Source organism: Aythya marila (genome assembly GCF_965140915.1).
Source record: "Aythya marila genome assembly, chromosome: 3".
Lineage (NCBI taxonomy): Eukaryota > Metazoa > Chordata > Aves > Anseriformes > Anatidae > Aythya > Aythya marila.
In genome coordinates, this window is record NC_139044.1 from 62,387,850 (window position 1) to 62,415,159 (window position 27,310).

The 27,310-nt window shown below is 40.4% G+C and overlaps 1 protein-coding gene across 4 annotated transcripts in view; it reads right to left on the reverse strand.

Moving 5' to 3' along the window:
• Positions 1 to 19,156, reverse strand: part of MAP3K7 (mitogen-activated protein kinase kinase kinase 7) — a 51,108-nt gene extending 31,952 nt beyond the window's left edge. For 3 of the 4 annotated variants that reach the window (XM_082757400.1, XM_082757399.1, XM_082757398.1), the window contains exons 1-6: positions 18,525 to 19,156; positions 7,026 to 7,136; positions 5,348 to 5,413; positions 4,353 to 4,398; positions 3,360 to 3,498; positions 2,109 to 2,233 (exon numbers count right to left, since the gene is read on the reverse strand). In XM_082757400.1, the coding sequence (XP_082613526.1) occupies positions 2,109 to 2,233; positions 3,360 to 3,498; positions 4,353 to 4,398; positions 5,348 to 5,413; positions 7,026 to 7,136; positions 18,525 to 18,617 (580 nt within the window). In that variant the 5' untranslated portion in view covers positions 18,618 to 19,156. The remainder of the gene's footprint in view (positions 1 to 2,108; positions 2,234 to 3,359; positions 3,499 to 4,352; positions 4,399 to 5,347; positions 5,414 to 7,025; positions 7,137 to 18,524) is intronic. The other variant, XM_082757401.1, reaches the window with a different exon arrangement.
• Between the last annotated feature and the right edge of the window lie 8,154 nt (positions 19,157 to 27,310).

Here is a 27,310-nt window from a genome sequence, read left to right on the forward strand (position 1 = left end):
CCTGTTTAAGCACAGAAATTTTATTCTGTGGCTGAGAAGTAATTCTGAAGCGATAGTCTAAAACCAGTATCTTACAGAGAGATCATTTTATAGTGTTTCATTATGTAACAGAGGCGGGATAACAGATATATACTATCAGTCTTCAATGTATCCAATTATCCCAAAGCATTTTAAAACAGTTTCTTGTAAAGGGAGTGAAGGGAGTGCAGAGATTAGAGTACTTGCTCTCTTTCACGTTATCCTGATCTAAATGACATTATTTTCATTTAGACTGTTTGATCTGTTACAAGGTCTAGGTGGCCTAATATTTAAAACTGGGGAAAACTCATAATATTAGAGCATTACTTCAATGATCACTGACATCTACAAGAGATACGTCTTGTGCCTTTACAGTTCTCATCTAAAACACAGTTCTAAAAAACACTAAAATAATATCAGTGTTTATTTTGTTGATTTCTGATGCAGTAGTATATGCAAACAAGTTTAATGATTTGGACATAATTTTAGTAGTTCTTAATCGCTGCCTCAAGAGTAATTTGATATGCTGCAACACAAAAGTTACTAGATTCCTTTGTCTTCCCTTTTTACATATTCTTGTATGAAGGGTTGTGGCATTATCAGTAAAAGCTTTCAGAAAAAAAAAAAGTACATAAAGCCAAATGTAAACCGAAGGCTTTTGCTGCCATCCAGCAATAAATCTGCAATATAAGATTTCTTTGTTCTGCCTTGTTGCATTCATATAACAGGAATTAGGATAAGCACTGTAAATCCCTACTACAATGCATTTATTTCAAAATCTGTTTTAGATTATTTTTTTTCACTCAAAAAAAAATCTAGCTTAAACACTGATTATGTAGTTGATTACTTATAAAAGAATAAAACATCTGTAATGTATACAATTTTATTTAATAATAAACAAGTGTAAAGAAATGAAACATTCCTAGCTAAAGAAATACTGTAGGTTCCCTAATATAAAGTGATATAGTGGAAAATTTTTAGGCACCAAAGTGAAATCATCTTTAGGTGGGTCCTCTGAGTAACATTAAGAAATATAAGGTACCTTCAAAACAAAAGCTTCAAAGGTGGTGCTCAGAAGGAAGCACCTTCAAAAATTGTTAACTATGTGTTATATATATAATTTGCTGCTTCTCTCTAGCATAAGGACAGTAAAAGAAAAACAGCCACTTGGATCCACAAATTTGGAAACCACTGCACCAGAGGCACTTGCAAAATCTAGCAAAGCAGGACACCTGCTTCCTAAAATAGGAAGATGATGCCTCCAGACCCCTCTGTGCTAATCACAATAATTTAAGGTATTGTCTGGGTAAAATGTGTTTAATTTGCAATCTAACAATGATTGTATTATTTCTCTAATAATCATAAAACAATTATACCTATCTAATTATCATCTGTCATCTGTCTTCTCCAGCTTAAGAAATAGCTTACTTTCTTACTTAACTAAATTAACTGTTAATAACAAGTATGCAGGCAAGAGGAAGTACATCAAACCTCTAGAGACGAGCAAAACTAGGAAAGAAACATGAAGAAAACCAGACAAAGATGGAGTTACAATAAAGTGGAGGGTTGAAAATGAAGGCAATTATGTTCAATTTAGAGACACTAACAGGCAAATTCTAAAGATAAAAGCTGATCAGAATAGGGAATGAAAGTAATGACAGCATATTTAAATGTCAGAAGAGTTTGAAATTACTTACAAATCTCAGAAACAGCACAATCCCAGCGAAACAGCCCTCTGGGTATGTTTTATGTAGTTATAAAATAAGAAACAGCAGCTATCTGAAGGTATCCCTTATATAAGCCTTGGAAATGACACAAATAAAAGCCCCATGTATTCACATAATTAACTATTTAATGGTACCATGATAGTCTGTTTGGTGCTGCTCTTTGAAACTCTGCATAATTATTTGGCAGTATACAGATTTTAAAATAAAAGTTAGACTTCTACCAAGAGTTTTTCAGCTGTTTCAAACTTTAATATGCTGATTGAAATAGAAGTATAAACTAAATGGTGTTCTTATTTCCTACACAAATAAATTCAAAATTGCGTCCCTAGAAAGAATGCATAACAACACCATAATTATTGTTACCTTCAAAAACTTCAGGTGCCATCCATGCAGCACTTCCCTTATTGTTGGTCATGTGTGTTTGAATATCACAGGCTGTACCAAAATCACAGATTTTTAGAACTGTCCCCCCAGCTACCAAGAGCAAACTGTCAAGGGAAAAAAAAAAAAGTAATTGCAGGATGAAATAGTCTGGTAATAAAACACTGAATTTTTATCCCAACAACTATCATTCTAATCTAGTTGAATATCTAAAAGGCTGTGCTTCTCAATGCTTTTGTTTTATAATTTGAGAAATAGGTAAGGTCACTTATGCCTAATCTAAGTGTACAAAATAGTTTAAAAAAAATCTAATACATATTGTAATGTATTCTTATTTCTGTATGTCAGATTTTAAAAGATTTTAAATATATATCTTTAGGCATAGCAATCCATTAAGCATATATTGACAAAATTAGTCTTTCAGATGCCACAGAGTGAAAAACAAGTACTTTAACAATTTTGGCATAAGAATGATGACCAAGACTCCCATTAATATCAGTCAATGTAGCTATTTAAATGAAAGAACTTGAAGCTACATTTTAACAGCTCTCTAAATCAAAAGTGGGGATACAAGGCAGAATTCAAGATTCAAAGTGTCACTTCACATTAGTTTTATCTGGTAAAGCTGCTGGCTACTACCAAAAGTGATTCTGCAAATCTCTGTTTACACTGAACCTGTAGTACCAGATCTGAAGCTGTCAGATGAATCCAATCAACAGACTGACTGGATAGAAATATATTTGTTTTTGTTTTGGTGAAAAGTGTTGAGAGATTCTGGCTAGGGGCAGTGAAATGAGCTGGAGGAAGGCAATAGAGAAGGATGACAGATTATACACAATGATATCAGATTAAATACAATATTAAAACCAACCAAGCCATCCCCCACCTAATGTTCTCTTAGTGAACAGCACAACCCAACATAAAACTGGGACAATTTAAATGACTTTGATTAGGAGACCTGTCCCTATCAAAATCCTCTTCTTTGAGGGAAGGCAGGAGCAGGACATTTTTCCACTTTCGGTTTAACTGAAAGCAAGTGATTAGTTTGTTTCCTGAACCATGCACCATCCTTCTGTGACTGCAGTTTCAAAGGCACAGCTTTCATTTAGAATACAGTACATCCAATACATTTAGTATCAATTAAAGGCATTTGTGTCAAATACAATGAGATTATCAGAAATGATCTTCTAGTCAAATTTTAAGAAAAAAAAGAAATATAAGCCATAAACCTACTTTGGTGGTTTCAGGTCTCTATGAATTAGAGCCTTTGGTTTCATACTGTGGAGATACGCCACTCCCTGGGAACACTGTAAACACCAACTCATTGCATGTGCAGCAGTATAATGAGGCAGAGGCTCAGCACCATGTAGCACTGCAAAACAAAGGCACAAACTAAAAAGAACTTTATTGCATATTACAACAGATACAATAGGGTTAACAACATACCAAGCAGAAAGCTGTATGGCATCTAAGTAATTAACAATATTTCATCAGCAAAGCTTTAACAGCTTGCAAAAGGATATTTTAATTAATGAAAACGTCAAAATAATGTCTAAGTTTTAGTATGTCTTTCATAATATTTTATGCTAGAATTCTAACACCCAGTAACAATATTTTACTTTTTACTCCGGCAGTTAATGCTAGCACAAGGGGAGTGGTTTTAAACTAAGAGAGGGGAGATTTAGGTTAGATGTTGGGAGGAAATTCTTCACTCAGAAGGTGGTAAGGCACTGACACAGGTTGCCCAGAGAAGCTGTGGATGCCCCAGCTCTGGAGGTGTTCAATGCCCCATCCAACCTGGCCATGGACAACCTGATCTGGTGGGAGGTGACACGGCCCACAGCAGGGGGGTAGGAACTAGATTAGTATCTTCAAGGTTGCTTCCAACCCAAGCCATTCAATGATTCTATGAACATGAAAGATGTTGCTTGTTCTGGGCTATCCCTGCTAAAATCCATGTTGAACAACTACATAGGGAATTTACAAGGGAGAGTCCTTTTCAGATGAAGTCTTCCACTGGAAAACCTTCAATGACTTGTACAAACAATAACAAACCAATAACAAAAAACACACTAACAGTCTGAAAAGTGGTTTTTAGAAGTACACTCCTTTCTCTTTAAAAATCTTTTAAGACATATGTATGAAACAACTTTATATTCTAGGTAATATTTTCACTAGTACCAGTACTTCAGCTCCAGTAAGACATCATATTGAAATGGTACTCACCATTGTACAGAGAACCTCCTTCAGCATACTCCATAACAAGACACACCTTTGTGAAGAGGGAACAAAAAATAGGGATGTTTAAATGTAGAGGCAGAGAACAGATTTTGTAAACTGAAAGGAAAGGGTTTTTTTTTTGGAAAAAAAAAAATAATAATAAAAAAAAATGCAATGTGTCCACACCTAAGGTAATGGAAAATTTATCTACGACATAGAGTCAGGGTTAATGGTAGACATTTACGTATAAGAAAAAGAAATTACCTTTATACTTAGTTCCCACTGTAAGTTAGGAAACAAGAGAATGCACTTTCTCCCTCCTGATCCCATCCTGAAAATCAAATGCTGTCTTCAAAGTGTAATTCATTTGCCTTTACTATTTGTTTTAGAGTGGCTTTCAAAAATTTTAAATATCATGTCAAAATAATTTATCTAGTTCTAAGAAAAAAATTAATCTATCATTATTTTAGTCAATTATATATTCTGCACTAGAATTAATTATGCATGTATCTGTCCTGTCACAGTACTTGCTCTTCTGCTTTCGTAATTTGAGGAACTGTTTGCAGCTGTGGCATAAAGAGAGCAAATCCTGAAAACTGCATATATGAGAGCAGGAACTGATTTACATGCTATGATTCATGTGTTGCTAATAAATTTTAGTTTTGCATTGCTGATTTGCAATTAACAGAACTGTAGTTCTGAATGACACTATGTATGTAAGATACCAGATGCCATTTTTACAAATTGAAATATAACCACTGTTTAGAAAGTTTCTGGGGTTTTCTTGACATAATTTATTTCTCCTAAGAGGACGGGGAGGGGACATGAACCTGAAAATATCAACCAACCTACAGATCTGTATCAATAAGCATTATCATGGCTTAAACGTATCAGATGTATATAAAACACCCTCTTTGTATATAAATTTCACATTTTCTGCATTGCTGCTTGCATATGGTAAGCTAGTCACCTTTTGTCTTACTGACAAAGCTGTAACTTACTGGGTTTAGACAGGCTCCATATAACTTGACAATATTGGGATGGTTTACTCGTGATAGTTGTCGAAGCTGCAATACAAATCACACGTCATTTCAAACCATGGGAGAAAAAATGCTAATATTATATTCACATCTATAATTCATACACAGCAACAGCAATTATAGTTTTATTTGTCTGCATAACCCTTGATAGCAATTTGAGAAATTACAAGACTAATGTTTCTGTTTGCATTTTAATTTATATAATTAGATTTGTGTCTAACTGGAACTGAATTCAAAAGAAATGTTAGAGAAAATAAATTTAATGATTTTTTTTTTTCATGGCGTACTAAGATCACTCAAATCATAAGCCCTTTGTAACTCTGGCTTTTTAAGGTTTTGTGCTTTTCCTGGAGCCCCCAGTGTTGGAATCCAGACTGTCTGACCTCATAAACAATCTGAACCATAATGGCTTTATTCATTATAAAGAAAGCTACTGTTCTGGAAAAAAAAAAAAAAAAAGTGAAAAAAGACACAAGCCTATAAAATATGCCATTGGGTTTAATATTAATGTGACAGTTTCTAAGAGCCTACTGCGGCTTGTACTAATTGATGGTATTAAAAAGCATGCCTGCTACAGAGAGACAAGACTATTTTGCACTGAATTCTTCTTTGCCCCTAGATAGAAGAAGAATCAGAAGGAATTTTTTTCCCTTTACACAGACCTCTGAGGCAGCTTATGTTGTTTGTAGTCCACTCTAGGGAGCTAATGTTACTTTTTCTGTGCACTTCAGAAGTTCTAAAAAAACCGAATGGAGCATTACATCTTATGCTTGTACTATGTAGGGCTTCCTAAATCCTAATAATTATTAAAATATTTCCGTGATTCTCAGATCTCTTCCCAACACAAAAATGCTAAGAAAGGGATCTGATCTACTCACTATTAAATCAGTCAGATTAGTAACATTAATAATCTACAATGGCAACGAAGAATATTTTTACATAGAGAGGCCTATTACAAATATGCTTCCTTTACCCCTTAAAAGTTACATTTTTTAATGCATTTTGTATATCTTGAACATCCTAGATTCTTACTAAGCAGCATAACACAATACACCTCATTTAAATTAGATAGCATTTAATTCTAGAACATACTATGTGTGGAAGTTTGTCAGTGGATCTGAAGTGCTCAAGATCTTTCTAAAGAAGCAGACATTGAATAGAAGAGTGATTTGCCCTTATTAATTTGCCCTATTAATGAGTGACACTCATTAATAACCTTACACATAAATATAACAGAATTATTTAAACCACTGAATTAAACATTTTTAGAGCATGGACCTGACTGTGTAAAGAACCTAAAAGCTTTAGCACCTGGAAGCATTAATCAGCTCCATGACTCTGGTGGGTATTTTGTCTGTGTCCTGACTCCACAGTGGGACAGAAACCAGAAACTGCTGTTTCACCCACTCCCTTTCCCCCTTTCCTTCCAGTTTTTGTGGGAGTGAACTAAAGGAGCAGTAGCGTGCTCTGATAGGAGTCCTGTTCTGTATGACCTGGAGTCCAGGACTGTACTGGGTACCACTGACCACATCTGCTATGTAATACAGACATTATTTTAAATACTCTAACTATCCCTAGAAATTTAACATGAAAAGAAAAAAAGCTTTGCAAAAACCCGTGTTTACCAAACTTACTGTACCTCTACAATGAAGGCCTTTCTTTCAGATTCACTTTCTATTTGTTTAATGGCTACATCTTTAGCTCGCCATTTTGCCTTGCAGACCACACCAAAGGCTCCTCTTCCAACAACCTGAAATAACATAATATGAAATACTTCAATTAAAACTCAGTATAGTTTAACTTTCTGACCATGACGTCACAAATAGAAAATACATTTACCTTAGAAAATTGAAGACAGGCAAAATTGATTTTTACAGATGCAATTTAATATTATGCAGTTAAAGCATAACTCGTGCATACCTAAGCTTCCTCCAGAGATCTTTTACAGAAGAAATTCAATAACAGTATTCCGGAAAAAAACATGATCTTAATAATTATTTCAAACAAGATCCGCTCAGAAGAAAATTAGGGGAATTATGGCAAATTTGTTTTTACAGATTTGACCAGTGAAATTGTATTTTTACCTGCTGAATTATTTTTATGCTTGTGAGTAATATCAGAACTCAAACTTCCAAAATGGAAGTGCATTGCCAAACAACTGTATGAACTGTGCTGAAGCCTGGGTGAGGTGTTCACAGTTACCTTCCCACTTTCGCACAGGTGCCTGAATAGTGTGAGAACAGGAACTTTTTCCTGAGAGTCTTGAAAGCAAGCACAGTATCTGAATAACTATGCTTTCTCCATTTTTGTTGATGCCTGCTTTCTACTGTGTTTGGAGCTTGCATAACCTAAAGATATACAAAGCAAGACAGGATCCCTAAGTCTTCACTGTAACTTCACAGAGCAGTAGTAGCAGCTTCTCTGTACTATATTATTCAAGAATCCTTTAAAACCAGAAACATCTGTTGTAAAGAAGGTTATCATTTAGAATAGTTCTTTGAAACTCAGCATGAGAACATAAGCAGGGTGCAGAGAAATGTCTTTTTTTTCTGTGAGGTTACTTTCAGTTATGGGCAAGATCTAAAGTACTGTAAATTGAAATTTCACTTCCAGCAAACCAGAAATATACAGAAACAACAAATCATTCACATGCAAATTTGAAGTTGTAACCAGACCACCACCAACAGTAACTCAAGCTGCTACAGTAAAGCACGGACAAGCTAAGAGTTACATTTCGCTTCCCTTCCTTTCTCTTTCAGACAAGAGGAGAAAACGGAAGGCACAGAACAGCATAAAAGAAGCTAAGGGACAGGAGCTCCTCCAAATCCAAAAGAAGGCAAGGTGGAGCAGATGGGAAGCATAAGGAAAGAAGAAAGGGACAGTGGGCTTAGTATGTCGGTCTCTAATTTTGTATTTGGCTGTAGCAGCCTTCCTTTGCTGATGGTTTTAACAGTATTCTCTGCTCACGTTACTAGCCCTTAATTCGCAAGTTCTGTACGCATCTAGAGAAACAAGGCAGACGCTTCTAATCCAATGAATGATTTTTTGAGGGGTGAAGGAGAACAGAAGTGAACGGGAGTGGGCAGAGGAACCAGAGGGTGGAGTGGAAGCATTTACAAATGAGCTTGTAACAACAGTTTATTATTGCAGTTTAATTTTAGTCTTCCTGAAATGGGTAACGCATACACACAGTTACTCTTTTGGATCGAAAAAAACACACTTCCCAAAATTACCTTCACTCTTTGCTAGAGATTCTTTTTTTATTTATGACATTACCCAACCAAAGAGGGAAGAGAGCCTTTGGAAACAACAACTAAAGGAATATTCAAAATTAAAATATAGAGATGCCACATAATTAAAGGACCCACAAAATGTTCAAACATGGTATTGCATTCACGTTATTAACATCACACTGATTCTTATAGGCTTGGTAGTGAATTCACTCCTTAACTAGATGGTTTCTTACAAAAAAGAAATAAAAAAAAAAAAAAAAAGGAGTTTGAAGGAGTTCAGTGAGTAACTGCACATCCCCAGTGCTGAAACAACGCAAAGATGGTACCTGCCAGGCTCTGTGTCACAGCGACCTGACTGTCGTGCACATAAACCATGCTCTGGTGAGGTGTGCGCTACACGCTTTCATAACACAAATAAACAGAGGCTGATTTCCCCTGAGAGCAGGGGTGGATAAAGCTGCAGGTACGTAGATCAAGACCTGCTACATTTTCATGCTTAAATCAGAAAGTCTGCAAGCAAAGGCCCAACCTGAGGAAGAAAAAAACAACAACAACAACAACAAAAAACAAAAAACAAAAACAAAACAAAACAAAAAAACAAACAAACAACAACAACCAAAAAAAAAAAACAAAACAAAAAAAAAAAAAAACAAAAAAAAAGCAAAAAAAAACAAGCAAGATTTCTGCATTAAGAAAGATGAGGAAAGGGGAAGTACCCAAGATCTTTTTGAAAGGTCATGTACATCTATAAGAGCCAGCTGCCCAGGAACGGTGATCAATGACATTTTCACTTTCTGCTTTCCTTAATACACACTAAGAAATATTTTCTGTTCCACTTTACAGCACACACTTTGCCTTCCAGGATGCCCTGGCTTCTCACCCTCACCCGCCACAATGGTGGCTCATAGACCGAGCCCACCACAAGACTGCCACAGCAGCTCCACAAGGTGCCACGTTCTGCTCCACACGAAGGGGACCTGTTGCTTGTACCCCCTTTCTCCAGCTAGTGTAGGGCCACGGCTCTTCTCTAACAGACATCGACTCTTTTCTTGCAGTCCACAGGCAAATTTGAAAACTCAGAGCCATATGAATGATAATCGAGCTACAAATGTACAAACGGGAAACTGAGCCACCTGAAGACCTAGAGGTCCAAAGTCTTTCCTGGTATCTCCTCACTTCGACCACATTTTGAATAGCAATGCCCAAATTCTTGATGTCGGCAGGCCCCCACCTTCTACCAGCACAAGAGAGCTGTCCATTGCCATGCCTCTACCCACCCCTCACACTGCACAACCAGACTTACAGCTTACAGAAAGTCTCAATCTGTGGGTGCACTGTAAGTCTGCACTTTGCAGAAGTGCTGATTTACTTACTATGCACGTAGAAAGGATCTACCGTGCACACACTATTAAGCACGTTCAACTTAGCAGCCTCCTTACATCCCAGAAATGCTAAGGAGACACCATTAAATAGAGAAGGATGCCACAGAACAACTCATGCAGGATGAGCTGCACTGGCTGCAGTGATTCAGTTCCAGGTCTGCTGCTCCTCTACAACACAAATAAACCTAAATTGATCAAGTAACTGGGAAGAACTCTCCTCCTGGCCTAGGGGAAGGGAACTGTGCATAGAATGATTTGTCCTAGCAGGAGACAATTGACCTTATGGTAGAAGGCAGAGTGAGGCTCCTTTGCTAAATGTACTCATACCCTTCATGCTTTTTGACTATGGCTCCGTTCCAATTAATCCAGTAATGTGAGACAAAACAAACAGTTTCTCATAAATCAGGTACAAATATATTATGTATATATTAGAGTTTCAATTTTGCTACTGCATTTGTGTAATATAAACTATATGTATTTTAAAAACATTTTTTCATTAAGCATATAAAGATAAAATTATATATGTAACAAAGAAAAAAAGCCCAAGTGTCCCTTGCATTTGATTTAACAAAGTCAAAATCAGCACGTAAGCCAATACAACTCCATGCTGTGCCCCGAAGATAAATCCATGACTTTTTGGTTTACCACCAAGAATCCATTAGTAAATACTAAGAATTAGATGCACTTCAGGAAGTATTGCCAAAGACTGTTAAAAAAAATAAATAAAAAATTTACCAAGCAATCTAAATCTTAATTACATAATGGAAGGCTGTGAGAGATCGTCAGATACATAAATTTTATGGCTGGTGAAAAGAGTTTGATAAATGACTATGCAGCCAAGGTTCCATAACAATTTATCAGTGGCTTTCTGCTTACTTGTGCAGAGGCTTGAACTCGAGGGGAGAACATGAACAAAACAAATATTTACCTGGGAGACAGGGAAAACAGAGAAGATTCAATTCTACATTAAAGCAGCTCAGCCTCCAGGACAACATATGAAGGAGCAACCGTCAGGAGCAGTGATGGATTGGATACAACCTTAAAGTTGTATACCAAGTGCATATGGTATTCCCTTATGTATTTCCTACTTAATCTGGAAGAAGTATCCTGTTCATTGCAAAAAACATTCTTTATAATAAACACAACGGACCTAGTGGTGGAACCCACTTCCATTTCATTTTCTTCCTTCTCAGTTTTTGCCAAACTTATTCATTCTAGGAGCAAGTCTTGGAATTTGTCAGAACAGCGTAACAAATGCACTAAGTAAAGTTTCCTTCAACACCGTGTACTGGAACTAAGTAACTTAATAGCACGGAAGGGAAGCGCTGCCTGAACTTTAGTTTCTTCATGCTCATTCCTTCTTGTCCCCTGCTATTGGTGCCACACCATATGTTTGGGCAGTAGCGCATATTCTGAATTATATGAAGCACAGTTAATGGAATTATTGACACAACAAATCAATAAACAGCAGTTGATCTGTAGCACTGTGTATGTTTGGAAAATGATCTAAAAATAAACACATTCTTTTGGTAAAAGGCCTTGGCCCTTTAAATATCTTATAAGAAGAAAAGGGAAATACAGGGCAGATGAGAGGTTTAGAAGTGTAGAACGCTGCTGCTTCTGCTATCCCACATAATAGAAAGAATTTGTCAAGAATCACTGAGTATGTGATTCTTGACAAAACGTGACACTAACATATTTTAAACTGGCAGAAATGCTTGAAGAGCTTTATAGGTTAAAACTATGTATGAATGTATTCCTCTGCCTACAAAAGCCATACCAGTAAAGTTACATTTTACCGTGTGATAAAACAACATTGTGAAAGAGAGCGCCACTTGCATGTTTTCCAGATAATGTATTTAGAATCTTATTTAAAGAATATGAACCATACAAGATCCGTGGAACAAACATTACCTCTGCCCCTGTGTACAAATAGTATCAAATGCTGTACATAAACAAAGATACATGACACTGACTGGTAAGTATGTAGACTATACTGACTGATAAGTATGTAGACTAGAAATCATGCAGGAAATAAGAGACTGCAGATATGTTAAGCTGTTAAGGATGTATTTTGTCCTAAGGGACGTGAACAGTGGTCCCCCTACCCCTTCCCAGTAAAACAAGAAAAAAGCATCCTATATATATATCTTTTATACTATAGGGGCATACTATTCCCCTATCAAATGTTGAAATTAATCCTTCCAAAGTTTCGATTTTGTATCAGCTGCAGAGGTCCTCTGTTTACTCAAAAATATAAAGATACAGAAATAGTTTTTATCCCTATCCATGAAAACTTCATGCCATTTAGCTCTGCATGTTGTAAACGTAGTGCTTTTCTTTCTAAAAAGGCTTTGCTGGATATTCAAGGCAGCAATAAAACACAATAGCTCCCTGGGTAGCATATGTAGTATGAGAATTGTCTTCACAATTTGCAGTATCTACATGACATTTTTGTTTATGATTATAGGAAGAAAGACAAGCACTTCAAAATTAACAAAACCAAACCTGTGCTTCCAAACAGACAGCAGTCTCTAAATTATCTTTAGTACGTTTGTCCCTTTTGTTGCTGGCGTATCCAGAAATGAAAGGTCCAGTGAAACTTATGGATCTTTTTAGCTTCAGACACAATGCACGATGGAGGGCAAAACCAAGTTTGACAGTGTTTTGTGAAAACAGAAACATTTTTAATATGTTAACTTCTCTTTATCTACCAGAGTTGCAGCCGTACCAATAAAGCACACTAATATTTTTAGTTTTTCACCCATCTGCCCATAAAACATATGGGAAAGACACGCATTAAAAAAAAAAGTGCCAACAGAAGCCATGAACAACAGTTTAGAGCCCCTTAAATATACCCCTAAATTTTCTATCATTCCAGCCTCAAATTCCAGCTTTAGTTCCCCTGCATTTGCTATGCTTTATTAAGTAGGTTGAAGCAAATCGGCCCCATGCCACAAATGACTGTGGCCAATGTGCTGGCAGAACTTTTAGGAAGGAGTTCAGATCTGCCAATTCTTACAGTAGAAGTCTTTGACTGGTTAAGTTTATCTGTACTAGTGCTCAACCCAATTCTAAATGTTGCTTGCCCTTTCCAGGATTTATACTGCAGTGAAAAAAACTCCATCCAAACCCTAAAAAGAACATAAGCAATCCCACTAGCACCTAGATTTCATATCTAGTTTTAACTTCACTTTAATTTATACAAAATGTCGTAAGAAAAATAAAAGATTTATTAATGAAAAATCATTGATTAAAAAATAATTTTATTCTTAATAAACACACCTAACTTCTCTTTGCTACAAAGTGATACAGGCAGTCCTTGTTCCAGGCATTACCTTCTTGAGTTGGACAACACTGCACTATTACTTAGTTCTGTTAAAAGAAATCTTTCAATTTCTTTTCAACTTGTGCAGAACATGCTTATGGAGTACCAAAGTACTATCATACCTGTTCTGAATATTATCACAAAATCACAGAATGGCTTGGGTTAGAAGGGACCTTAAAGATGATCTAACTCCAAGCCCCCTGTCATAGCACGGATGCCACCCACTAGATCGGGGTGTTTCCAGACTTTTTTTTTTTTTCTCTCCTCTCCAAACATGAAACTCTCTGCGTGCAGATAGCTCACTCATTCTAAGAAATGTGTGCATCTCAAGCAGAGATAACAGTTTCTCAGGTTATATTTTCATTCCAACTTTTTACATACTGATAGCCTTTTACAAGGCTGTCTCAAGAACTGAACTCATTTTAATTAACAGTAATTTAACCATATTAACAAAAGATTTGTCTGATGTTCTTGTATGTATCAGTTTGTTCCATTACAGCAGCCCAGACAGGAGGTTCTTTCTAGGTTTAGACACAAATTGCTGGATAACGAGGCACTCAAGGTAAGGGGCTCCAATATGAGTTTGGCTTGCTGGCCTGGCACAGTCTAAAACTATTGGTCTTTGAAAAACAAATAATCATCCTACAGTTGGTAAAGCGCTACTGGAATCCACCAGCTGGGATACATAAAGGTCACACTAAGTTTGTTTTATTATTTCAGTTTTTATTCTGCTGGGAAAGGCCTTCCCCCTCCCCTATTTCTGGTAGCAGTTACACTGTCAATCACTTGTGACCTTAGCTGCCACATCAGACATGGAACTTGGTTATTATCTCATAAATACGTGTCTTGTTTTCACCACTGGCATCCAAGAGCCTGCGAGGTTTCTTTCCCAGGCGTTCTTATGAGAGGGAAATATCAGTATATTTTAGGGGACGCAAATTGATTGATCGAACATATTTCTACATGTTGAAATAGATGTAAAGTCTTACATTAATGGTTTAACTAGACTGTTACTGATTTGCGAACGTTTTACTGCAAGCTAAATTTCATCCACATGAAATTGATGTTGTGTAACTACTGCTATAAATTCACACTCTACACTTCAGCTAGTTTTTCATGTAGATGAATTAAGAGAATCTTCCACCAGTATAACTAAACAAAATTTAAACGATGATTTCAATTAAATCATAAATGTACCTAGACTAAATCATAGAAATTCATGCTTATGCTTTCACCATCTACTCAGTTTTTGTCTTTGCTTCTGGATGCCCAGGACTGTACCTTAGAGGCTTGCTTTCTGAAAAAGGCTGAGAAGTTGCAGACATGCCTAACTTCAGATGGATTCCCAATTACCACCCCTAGCTCCTTAGAACCAAGCCTTTTGTACCCAGGTCAGAATATTATTCAGATATACACCAAATGTATAATTCAGATCTCAGTGCAGTTCTTGTCAACACTCTTTCTACCTGCACAGATTTTCAGAACAGGTATTCTACAACTATAGACACAATCCATGGAGGACTGCATCTAAAAAAGATGAAGTCTTACACAGAGGTAGCAACAATTCCATGTTCAGCAGATGTTTACACAATCCAGTGTTGTCTTGTAGTGCAAGGGACATAAGTGGTCACCGCATTTCATTTAAAGTTTACTCTAAAGAAAAGCAAAGAGCAAAACACATTTATCTCACTGAATTCCTCATATATTTGCCTCTGAACTTCTCTGCTCCATAACTTCAAGGAACACATACATAAATTTCAGCACACTTCTCACAGAGTTGATGAAATTATTCAACTGCTTCAAAAACATCTAACGTAGGTGAACCGACTAAAAATTGAATCTCCTTAGTTGCTGGCACCTTAAGTAGGTTTTTCCTGAAATAAATATTTAGAAAGCTTACTTATTCATCTTAAAGAAAACATTCCCCGAAATCCCCTTAGAATTCACTGCTGTTCAAACAGATTGCTGAGTACAAACTTCAACGTATATCACAGTACATAAGGAGAGTGTTAAACAACAGTTTTCAAGTAAATTACACACTCTGACACTTGGAACTTGCAACTTGGCAAATGAGGCAGTGGTTTTCAACCTGCCTACATCAAGCAGCGACTGGGCAGGGCCCCAGCATACAAGACCAGACGTGCATCTCTTGGCTGTGCAATCTAAGGCGCACACACACATCATGTGATGAAGAGGTCTGCGCTTTGGTCATGTATGGGACTGTTCTCGAGTTACATGATGGAGAAGGGCTGATTTCAATTACATTAAATTTTCAGATAAATTCTTAAGTATTACTTATCTGGTTTCTTAGTTTTACTTATCTGGTTTCTAGTGATTTGTTGGTCCAGTACATGAAAACTTGAAAAGGCAGTCACACGGTCAAAATTAGGCATGGTAAAGTAGGGAACGTTTCTGTTGAACCCAAATTTTAAGTCGCTTTTCCCCTTCTAGTTTTGAACACACTCCCCTTGTCACATCAATCTTGACTTGACTCCAACTCATTCATAATTATCTCCACATTTTACTTCAGTCCACGCACTTTAAAAAATGAAAAGGCAGCCTGAAGTTGGAGATATGCTTGACTTACAGGAAGTAACAGTGCAGGATAGCTGCACAATACAGCCACATACACGGTAACTAAAACAAAACATGGTATATTCTTGATATCCTCCAGCAGAGTTCGGCTAAACCTAAATGAAAGTGCACTTATAGATCTCACATTTATTAGCAAGGACTCAGTGCCTGCAAGTATTCCAGAACTTCAATATCTATTAATAAACCAGTGGCAGCGTGGAACTGCTATCTGCTGACAAGACAGCCTTGATAATACAACAGCAAAGCTATGATTATACAAGCATTCATTTGAGTTTCCACTGCAGATCTGTTGACACTCCATTTTGAAACATCTGAAGTTTACCATTAAAACTTGACCATTTTGAAACCTTACAGCCAATTCAAAATGCTTGAAAACTTCTGGATCTGCAGTGAGCACAGACAACTTTCAGCAATAGGGTATGTTTTATGATTGCAAAGTTGTCTATCTGCTCTGAAACTGTACCACGAATAAGAGGTTAACAACCACAGTTGAGGAAAGCTAGGTCTAAGCATGGTTCCTAATTCACCTGTTTTATCGTAAGGTAGATCTTAATTCTCTTACTGCACAATGACATTTAGACTGTTCAGCACTATGGTAGCCCCATTGCCTAATAATAATATCGGGTAGAACAGGTACATAAAGCATAACTCAAAATGCTACAACAGCTGTCATCAGCTTTCCTCATGAAGAGGACAATTCATCAAAGCTTCCTTGCTCATATTACATGAGATTTGTCATCTCCAACACAGATACTACTTTGGGGACAACACAGCCATCACACTAAATAAGGCCCAAATTAGTGCTTAGGCATTATCTCTACCTACATTTTTGTGCATACATTCCTGTATCTGCAGGTGCTAGGCAGGCACGTACGACACAGCCATGCTCTGGACATTAAGCTTTAGAATGACAAATTCTAGGTACGCCAATTACTTGCTTTGCAAGTCCACATTTTCTACGTGCAAAAAGGCAATACGGTCCTTGCTGACAGTCTTCCCAAGGGTGCTGTGAGGATAAAAAATTTGTATAGTGTTTTTTTCATTCAAAGTGCTGTGTGCGGAGTGTATGTGCTACTCACTTTTATGAGCCATCACTGGGCACCTTTTTATGATGATTAAATTCCTACGAACTTTATTTTCTTCTGTGGGTGAGGAAAGCCACTTCTCCTGAAGAATGCGATTTGATCCCTGTCCATTAGCAAGTGTTGCAAAAATGTCAGTACATTATCAAACGCAAAAATATTTTAAATTCCCAAACACCATAAAATTCTGTCATTTTACAACAGTTAAATGCATAAAGGGAAGAGGAAAGATTAGATGGAGTCAAAAAATCATCAACGTTACCATATCGTACAAAGAAGAAAAGGCAACATTTTGGAAGAAAATATCTTCTGAAAGCTTCCAGTGCCTGCTTTGGTGGAAGCTGAAGGCACCATGATGCTACCTGAATACAGCAAAAAGCATTCTGATGTACTATTAAATACCACAGATTTTATGTTCTATGAACCCTCCCAAGCTATGCAAGCCCAGTCCGATAATTATGACCAAAGCACTTTAATGGTTGTTATACCCATAAAAGCTACTACAAGAAGCTAAATTTACTCCCACATAAGGACTTTGAGAACAAAAGGGGAATTATTACTGAAAGAGATAGACGGTAATTGGCAAATAAACACACAAAGCAGTCTTCAATGTCTGTTTGGGACCAGCCTCTATGAACTTGTGCGATCAAATTCAGTATGGATCTGCATGAAGCAACTTCATGCCAGTAGAGACCTCACCAGAGGAGAAAAATCCAGCAGAAATATTTTGTGTGTGTGTCTGTGATTTAAACACTGCTGCGGTAAACGCATACTAAACTTTTCAGTAAAGTATGCAAGCTCATGGAAAATCCAGGAAGACAAAAAAGACCGTAAGAAATTCTGTACTTTACCCAAAGAATTCAAGGCAGTAATCTCACTGTGAAACTCCCTACCGGTGAGGAAGAAATGCTCGCTTCCAACTATGTTACACTGAATGCCACTTCCTGGGTAACAGGCACCAGTCACAGATAAGTGTTACAGATCCACGAGTGCAACATCATTAGCGTGTGTCAAAAAAAAAATAATAAAATAATAATAATAATAAAGAAGGATAGATGTGTGTCCTGACTGCCATCAGAGCTGTAAACTTGGGCGATAGTTAACACTGGTACGATGACTAAATACACAACGACTCAGGCCGGTGGCAGGAGGAGGCGAAAGCAGAGACGCACTGAAACAGGGATTCCCGGGGCACACCAGAGCTCGCAGTTCCCTCCCGTGCAAGCCTTTGACAACTGCTCTCACCACCCATCCCACGACGGGAGGCGAAAGTTTCGGGGAGCAGACGGCGCTTGGGAGACGCTCCCGTCCCCGCTCCCGCGTGGGGGCTGGCGGCAGGCGGCTCCCCGGCAGCCCGCCCGCTTTGTTCTCCGCTGGGGGCCCGGGGGAGCCCCCCGATTCCCAGCGGGGCAGGGAGGGCGCCGGGAGGGCGGCCGTGAGCGCCCGGCTCCGCTCGGGGCCGGTCCCTGCCCGAGGCCGCGGCGGGGGGCGAGGCCGCGCTGCCCGCCACTCGCTCACCTCTTCCACCTCGATCTCCTTGTAGTCGATCTCCTCGAAGTTGAGCACCGGGGGGGTTTCAATCATCTCAGCGGAGGAGGCGGCAGCGGACATCCCTCCTCTGGCACCTGGGGGGACGAGAGCCCAGGGCAGGCCGAGGGGGGCGCAGGGCCCGGGGCTACGCGGGGCTCCTGGCCGCCGCCGGCTCCTGCCCTCCGCGGGGGCGCCGGGCGCCGAGGGCCTGGCCGGGACGAGGCCGCATCCGCGGCGGCCGCGGGCCTCAGTGGCGGCGGGCGGAGGCCCCGCAGGCCCCGGCGGCGGCGGCGGCGGCGCCGCGGCGCATCCCGCGCCCTCCCGCACCCCCCCCCCTTAGGCCGCGGCCTCCCCGGAGCCCGGCAGCCGCCTACGGCCGCGCGTCCGCGGCGCAGGGAAGGGGGCGCCCCCGGGGTGCTGCCGGCGGTGGCGGTGGCGGTGCGGGGAGGGAAGGGGGGGGGCGCTCAGAGCCGCCGCGCCGCCGCCACCGCGGACATGGGAGCCGCTTCCTGCCGTCCCGGGCCGGGCCGGGCCGCGCCGCGGGGGAGGGAGCGCAGGGGAAAGGGGCGGGATGGGGAACGGCGCCGGCAGCGGCCGCTGCTCCTCGGCCGGCCGCGGCGGGGCCACGGCCTGGCGGCGGCGCCCCCGCCCCCGCCCCCGCCGCGCCGCTCCGCCCCCCGGCCCCGCCGCACGCTGCCGGCAGGGGGAGCCCCGGCCCCGGCCCCGGCCCCGCTTCCTCTTCCTGCCCGCTCCCAGCCCCGCGGCTGTGGTGGCGCCGCCGCCATCTCGTGGTAGCGGGGACGTGCCCCGGGCTCGTTCCCCACACACAGCCGAGCCTTACTGCTCGCCTCCGTGAGGCGAGGGGCAGAGGGCTGGGTGTTGAATATGGCTGACACACGCGTGTGTGTTTGTACACGCGTGCACAAGTGTGTGCATGTTGTCTCAGTTCTGCCTTCAGAGACGCAGCGGTGGTTTCTCAAGAGGAAGTGTGTGTGGGAGGGTGGCTGGGCAGGGGGTAATTAAGGGAGTGATGCACACACGCAGCACTAAAAGGGGTAGGACTCGTGAGCCAGCACACCTTCACCACGCCCTTTCCTGTCCACGAGTTATGGCAACAGCCCGCTCTTAACAGCTGGCGTGTCTGCTTGTGCTTCTGGCTTGAGCAGCGCGTTTGGGGGTGACCTGCTGGAGAGCAGCTCTGCAGAGAGGGGCCTGGGGGTCCTGGTGGGCAGCGGGGTGACCACAAGACAGCAATGTGCCCCTGTGGCCGAGGTGCCCAATGCTATCCCGGGCTGCAATCGGAAGAGTGTTGCCAGCAGGTCAAGGGAGGTGATCCTGCCCCTCTGCTCAGCCCCGGTGAGGCCACACCTTAGAGTACTGTGTCCAGTGCTGGGCTCCCCAGTACCAGAGGGACATAGAACTAGGGGAGTGAGTCAGGAGGGCTACGAAGACAATTAGGGGACCGGAGCACCTGTCATACAAGGACAGGCTGAGAGAACTGGTTCTGTTTAGCCTGGGAAAGAGAAGAGTGAGGGGACACCTCATTAATGTGTATACATATCTGAGGGGAAGATGTCAAGAGGATTGAGCTGGTCTCTTTTTAGTTGTGCCCAGTGACAGGACGAGAGGCAACGGGCACAAACTGAAGCACAGGAGGTTCTGGCAGAATATGAGGGGGCACTTCTGTGCTGTGAGGATGACAGGGCACTGGGACAGGTTGCCCAGAGAGGTTGTGGGGTCTCCTTCTCTGGAGATATTCAAAACCTACGTGGATGCCATCTGGCACAACATGATCTAGGTGATCCTGCTAGGCAAGGGGATTGGACTAGATGATCTTCAGAGGTCCTGTCCAATCTCAGCCATTCTGTGAATCTGTGATCCCTGTTTTGGTGCTAGATCTCCTAGGTTTAGTATGTAGGGCTACCCACGGTGCTGAGATGGAGTGGATGTAGTTGCTGTCTCTCACTGAAACAGCTGTGCTTCATTTCCATATGTTTAGCCTCAGTGCTATATATAAAAAGTTATGTTATTGTAAAATACTATTAATGGCACGTAATTTCAGCAGCTCCAGTGAGCTTTCATAGATCTTCCTCACTAAAGTGCTAGCAAATGTTTGTACCTCACAGTGAAGTCTAGTAAATGGGAAAGAGAGCTGATTTACACAGCTAGCCTGAAAAAGCTGCTTAAGCAATTAACTGGGAAAGAGAAGATCAAGATAAGGAGGAATATGGGCAGTAACCTACCAACATGATGGCTCCAAATGTTGCTAGAAAAAGTGAAGTAAAACCAGTCCTGTCACAGCTATGGCTTTTTGCAATAGATTGTCATTTTGGGTTGTTTGCTCCCTTTTTGCCTTTTCCTGTCAGTCCTGCTGGGAATTCCAAATGTCCAGAAACCCCCAGACAAACTGTTGTGGTGCAGGTGGTGCAGGTACCAATTGACTGCATTGCAAGCAAGATTAAACTCGTTTCCAGAACAGGTTGGATCAGTGTGGTTACATTGTGCAAGTGACCTTTGTGTGCATGGGGAGCAGGCTCATGTCCTGAATACCTCAAATTCCTGTTGCTTACTGATTTTACAATACATTTTGGTCTAGAAAGATCTAAAGAGGCTGGTGTTAGAAATGGCAAGGCTTCCCTTACCACAAAATCTGGTTAATATCTGCTTGATCCTGAAGTGGAATAATTAGGAGCCCCTAGTTTCTGAAAGGTTGTATTTAGATTTAGATACTGACTCTGGTGCTCTCAAGATGCATAGTCTCTGGATGATGCAGATCTAGCACCCGATATACTCAGGTGTACGTTGCAGTTTTGCCTTCATGAAAGCTGCCATTAGTGCACACCTTTATCATAGTGTGACATGGAGTCACAAAATAGGCACTTTTGTACCTGGACCTGATGACTTAAGGAAAAACTTATCACTGGTGTACGAGTAGCAGCTGCTGCTACTATGTCAGGTGCTGAGTGTGCAATATGTTGGCTCTTGGAAGATGAAGAATATAGATTTCTGAGGTATTGAGAAATTAGGTTAGATAAAAAACAGGCTCCTAACATTTAGACACTTCTCAGATAAATTTGTAGTGATGAATGGATTGCTTCAGTCCTGTAAACACTTTTAAGATTTTGCACATGGAAAGTAAGGAGGAGATTGGTGACAGCCAGCATGGTTTCACTAAGGGCAGATCATGCCTGACAAACCTGGTGGCCTTCTAGATGAGGTGACAGCATTGCTGGATAGGGGAAGAACAACTGACATCATCTGCCTGGACTTGTGCAAAGCATTTGTTGCTATCCCCCATGATATCCTTTTCTCTGAATTGGAGAGACATGAGTTCGATGGATGGACCGCTTGGTGAGTAAGGAATTGGATGGATGGTCACACTCGAAGAGTTGTGGTTGATGGCTTGATGTCCAGGTGGAGATCAGTAGGGAGTGGTGTTCCTCAGGGATTGGTATTGGGACTGGCACTACTTAACATCTTTGTTAGTGACATGGACAGTGAAACTGAGTGCACCCTCAGCAAGTTTGTCGATGACACCAAGCTGTGTGGTGTGGTCAACTCGCAGGAGGGAAGGGTTGCCATCCAGAGGGACCTGGACGGGCTTGAGAGGTGGGCCTGTGCGAACCTTATCAGGTTCAACAAGGCCAAGCATAAGGTCCTGCACCTGAGCTGGAGCAATCCCAAACACAAATACAGACTGGGTGGAGAACGGATTAAAAACAGCCCTGAGGAGCAGGACCTGGGGGTGTTGATTGATGAGAAGATTGATATGAGCCGTCAATGTGTGCTTGCAGCCCAGACAGCCAACCATATCCTGGGCTGAATCAAAGGAAGCGTGGCCAGCAGGTCGAGGGAGGTGATTCTGTCCCTCTGCTCTGCTCTCGTGTGGCCCCACATGGAGTACTGTGTTCAGCTCTGGGACCCCCAGCACAAGATGGGCATGGACCTATTAGTCCAGAGGAGGGTCACAAGGATGATCAAAGGGCTGGAGCACCTCTCCTACAAAGACAGGCTGAGGGAGTTGGGGTTGTTTTGGAAAGATGGCTGCTTGGGTGGTTGTACTTTAGATGGCAGTTGGTGATCTCTGGTAAATATAATTGAATGTTTGGCTTTCTGTTATGTTTCACAGAACTCTCTTGAGGATACACATCAGGCAAGTGACAGTTGCTGTCTTTTATATTTTAGCAGTGTGATTCCTCCGTTACCTTTATTTTTTTGTTGATGAGAATTAAGAGAACAGAGGACAGCATTCCAATTATAGTTGTTTGTAAGGTTCATTTCCTTTCTGAAATTGATGTAGAAATATGTATCTCAAAAATAATGAGTTCTCTCTTTTGTGAAAGTGGAGTCATCATCATTATCAAAATGTCACTGTTGTGAAGATCAGATAGGGTTTTAAGGAAGTGGTAATTTTGCTGTTACTTCTTTTTGTTTTCTGACTGACAGTCTTAATTAGCTATGTGTTGGGTTTGAGGACTGAGGATAACTTGTACGCTCCCAAAATAGAACACTTTAAATATTTATTCAACAAACACATTTGAAAGGTGAAGGAAAAGAAAAGCACTCCAGCTGCATCCATCATGGGCTTTGTTTATCTGGGAGAAAAGCTTTGTTTAGAAGAAAAGCCTAGAACTTGGGAAGGCAGTGTTCTTTCCCTCAATAGTTTATCTCTCACGTTGGAGAGAAATTACATTTCAGGGAAGGTCAGCACTTAAAGATTGTTTGAAATCTCAAGATAACATGTCAAATTTCAGGTTCCAGCTCCCTTAAAATTATCCCATGTAACAGCTGTAGGAGTTTTTTTAAGAAGAACAAACCATCATTATTTTAAGGTAAAGGAGGAAAAAAAACCAACAACTAAGTAATTTCTTTAAGAAGACTTCACCTTGTGTAATACTTTCAGTATATGCATTTTCGTTTCAGCTGGTTAAAATACCTAAGTTTAAGCAAGGGAAGAATGATGCTAGAGAGCAGTGGTGGAAGGTGTTGAATGGTGTCTTGTTCAGTATGGTGCAGTTCTTGCCTAATCCGCTCTTCTCATGTAGCTTCTTCGGCTCTTGTCGTAAGATTTCCTGCATGGGTTGCAGCATTTAGGTATGTCTAATTTGACTGTGAATCTCAGTTGCAATCACAGAATGGTTGAGGCCGGCAGGGCCCTTTGGAGGCCATCTGGTCTGACTCCCTGCTCAAGCTGGGCCACCCAGAGGAGGCTGCCCAGGACCTGTCCAGGCTTTTTTGAGTATCTCCAGGGAGTATTGGATCAGTGTGGTTACGTTGTGCAAGTGTTCTCTGTATGCCTTGGGAGCAGATTTGTGTCCTGAACACACTGAATTCCTGTTGATTCTTGCTCCTCCAAGAAGTCTCCACAACATCTCAACATCTCTGGGCAACCTATTACATTGCTTGGTCACCCTCGCTGTGAAAAAGTGTTTCTTGATGTTCAGATGGGACCTGAACCCGACTCCCGACTCCTCCCATGTTTCAGTTTGTGCCCATTGCCTCTTGTCCTGTCACTAGACACCACTGGAAAAAAACTACAGTTCTTTTTGCGTTTTAAAAACTCTTGCAAAGCAGCATAAAGTTTTTTTTTTTTTTTTTTTTTTTCTGCAGAATACTTTGTGATAGCAGCCCCAACGTGCTTCATGGTTTTTTTTTTTTTTTTTTTTTTTTTTTTCCTTATTTTCCTTTCTGCACAGACTTCTCCACACTATGTAAAAAACTTCTGAAGGGCTGTGAATTCACTCAAATACCTTCAGCTGAGGTATGCCTTATTACTTGCAATGAAAAGCATACATTTTTAAAAAAATACAAGCCTTGCAAAACAAGTACGTGAGTTGCTTTGTGAAATACCAAACACAGCTATATGCAAGGAACTGTGTTCACTTTGATAAAGGAAAAGGAAGTTCTCTCATATGAATCTTGCAGTAACTCAGGTGGTCAGAATTGTTCCTGAAGAGTGCTCTGCCTCTTAATCTGCGGCATATGAGATCTCAAAGGTTTCCAGCAGCCCAAGCTACCCAGAGAGCAAGGAAATAGATGTAGTGCAGCCACTGTGCACAAAGGGCAAAGTAAAGGTGAGAGATGATCTAGATGCAGTCCCAAAACTAAATTAACACTTCACCCCTGTTGCAGCTGGCAGCAACTGGGACTGGCTAAGTGGCTAATGGGAAAAGATACTAAAGAATTAGCACAGGGAGAAGAAGAAACCCATGGTAATAGACTAGCTGATCTTCAGTTGAGGGGTCTAAAAGATATGGTATGTGAAGGTTCCGATAGAGGATATGTTAGGGAAAGGCAGAAGTGTTTTCAGGCAACTGTGAAATAACAAAAGTGATCTAGGCATCTAAATACAGTCTGCTCTCAGAAAGCTTTAAAGCTTTCTTTTTTTTTTTTTTTTTTTTTTTAAGGAATAATAGAGAGCATGGAGGTAAGTAGAATAAAATGTCACATCTCTTTTTTAATCAAGGGTAAATTATCTCAGATTAACAAAGGATCATTTTTGATAAATTCTGTGATATTTTTAGGCACAAGGAATGGAATAGAACTATTCTATCTTGATTGTATTTGATTTATTGCCTTGTGGGAAATTATTAATTAAGCTGGATATGATAAGAATCATTAAAAGAACTGAAAGTGGGTAAGGAGAGCATGAGAGCAGTCAGAAGACAGTGGGGACCATCAAAAGGGAAGTACTGGAATGGAAAGAAGTTACTAATAGATTTTTTCTTGAGATTGAGTTTTGAGATCAGCTTTGTTAATCTTAATAATTCCATTAATGGTGTTGACAAAAGAATCAGGAGAGTGGCTGATACTTTCTGGTGACACAAGTTTAGACAGCATCGTTAATGGAGAGGAGGATAAGAATATCAAATGGGAAAAATTAGATGACTCTAGGGACAAGAGAAATAGAAGTGGCTAATATTTAAAATATTAAAGTGCAAGTTTGTGAATTAACTTGAGGACTCCTGGCATCTTCTTGTCCTTTAAGAGACTTATTGGGAACAGATGAAGAATACAGCTTGCATGTTTTAACTTGTTTCAGGAGGACTATGAGTCTTGTAGGTAACGTGCCTAGAAAAAAGTCCAAGCTTGTATATATCCTGTATGATATACGTGATAAAGCTATACAGGGTTATGCGAGACCTCATCTAAAAGCCCCTACAGTGCTGGTTATCGGTGTTCCAAGAAAAATAAATTGAGCCCAACCTAGATGCAGAGAAAACCTACTAAGATGGCCAAGATAAGAGAGGGCTTACCACAGAAGGGAAAATAAAACAACTTGGCATGCTTAACCCTGCAAAACAGAGAGGATATGTGTTGCCTCGTTTTACAGAGATTGGAAAGATAAAGATATTGGAAAGGTAAGCAGTGCTGATGAAAAAGTGATGTTCAGGCAAAAAGAAACTTCTTTTGGCACAACAATGCTGTTAATACATGCAAATTGGAAACCTGAAAAAGCTTTCTAGCCACCAGGGCCGAAGTTGCTTAGCTGTGTGGTGCCTGATCAGTGAAATCATTTATTTGACATAACTACCTGTGAGAGCAGAGTACTGTATTCATTGTCTAGGGAGATCTTTTCTGATCTTATGTTGGCCAAATGAGTGCTATTAAAAGTGTAAATACTATAATGAATTCTAATCATAGTCTTTTTTTTTGGCTGAGTATACATTGAAATGAACTCATATGTTTATTACTTGAAAAAATATATTTTTGATAGATTTATGTGAGTAAGGCTTTGTTTTGAAATACAAGACGAAGTGTGGAGGGACAATTTTAATATTTTTTTCAATCCTGGAAAAGGATTATTGATTTTTTTTTTTTCTTTACCATCTCTATAAACTTCAGACTTATGAGTCAAAAGAAGAGGAGGGAATTCTTGCACGTAGGATTTTTAAGTCATACTAGAAAAGGGAGATGACAGCCTTCTGTGTTTTAGGCAGGACACACGAGTGTGGAATGCCACGAAGTGCTATAATAGTGGACTGGAAGTAAGAGGGGAAACCACTCATGGTTTTAATCCTGTAATAAGAATAAAGACTAATGTCACCTGAGCACTTTTCCAGAAAGGCTTTTGAAAGTCAAGAACTCATCTTCAAAATGTTTCCATTTTCCTAGAAGATCTATTCTGCTATTTAAATGAGAAACAGGGATAGGTGCTCTGTGTACCTAGTTTCTGTTTTCATGCCAGCTAGAACTGACAGCAGCAAGAACATGGAGAGCTGTAGGTAATTCGGTCAAGTGAGCCAGCAGGTTAGAAACACCTCCACAGAAGGCTAGGGAAGGGCAGCCTGATTCTTATGGAGTTTGCAGTACTGTAGCCTTTACTTCAACAGCCAAATCAATGGAATAAAGTGCTGAGCCAATTAACTTATGAAGGCCTAATTTTTGGCATCTCCTCAACATTTTCTAGTATCTAAGCATGTAAATCTTCAGTGAGCACAAATCCATCTTTCTCTTCATATCAGACCAGTAGGTTAGATGTTAATGACACTTCAGAGGCTGCTACACCTACTAGTTTTACTAGTCATAAATTTGCTCCTTGTAAAAAGGTTTAGTTTCTTTAAAATTTGAAAGAATTGTGAAATACAGGTGTCACATTCTAGTGGAGAATCCAGCCCTAGAGACACTGAGTGTTTTACATGGGTGGTGCTGTTAGTCATTGCTCTTCCACCCTATGTGATCCAGTTTATTGGTGCAAGGGAAGGGATCCAAGCTATGTGTTGTTACTCCCTAGCTCAATTAATTTTTAAGTATTTTACATGAAGTGGAACAAG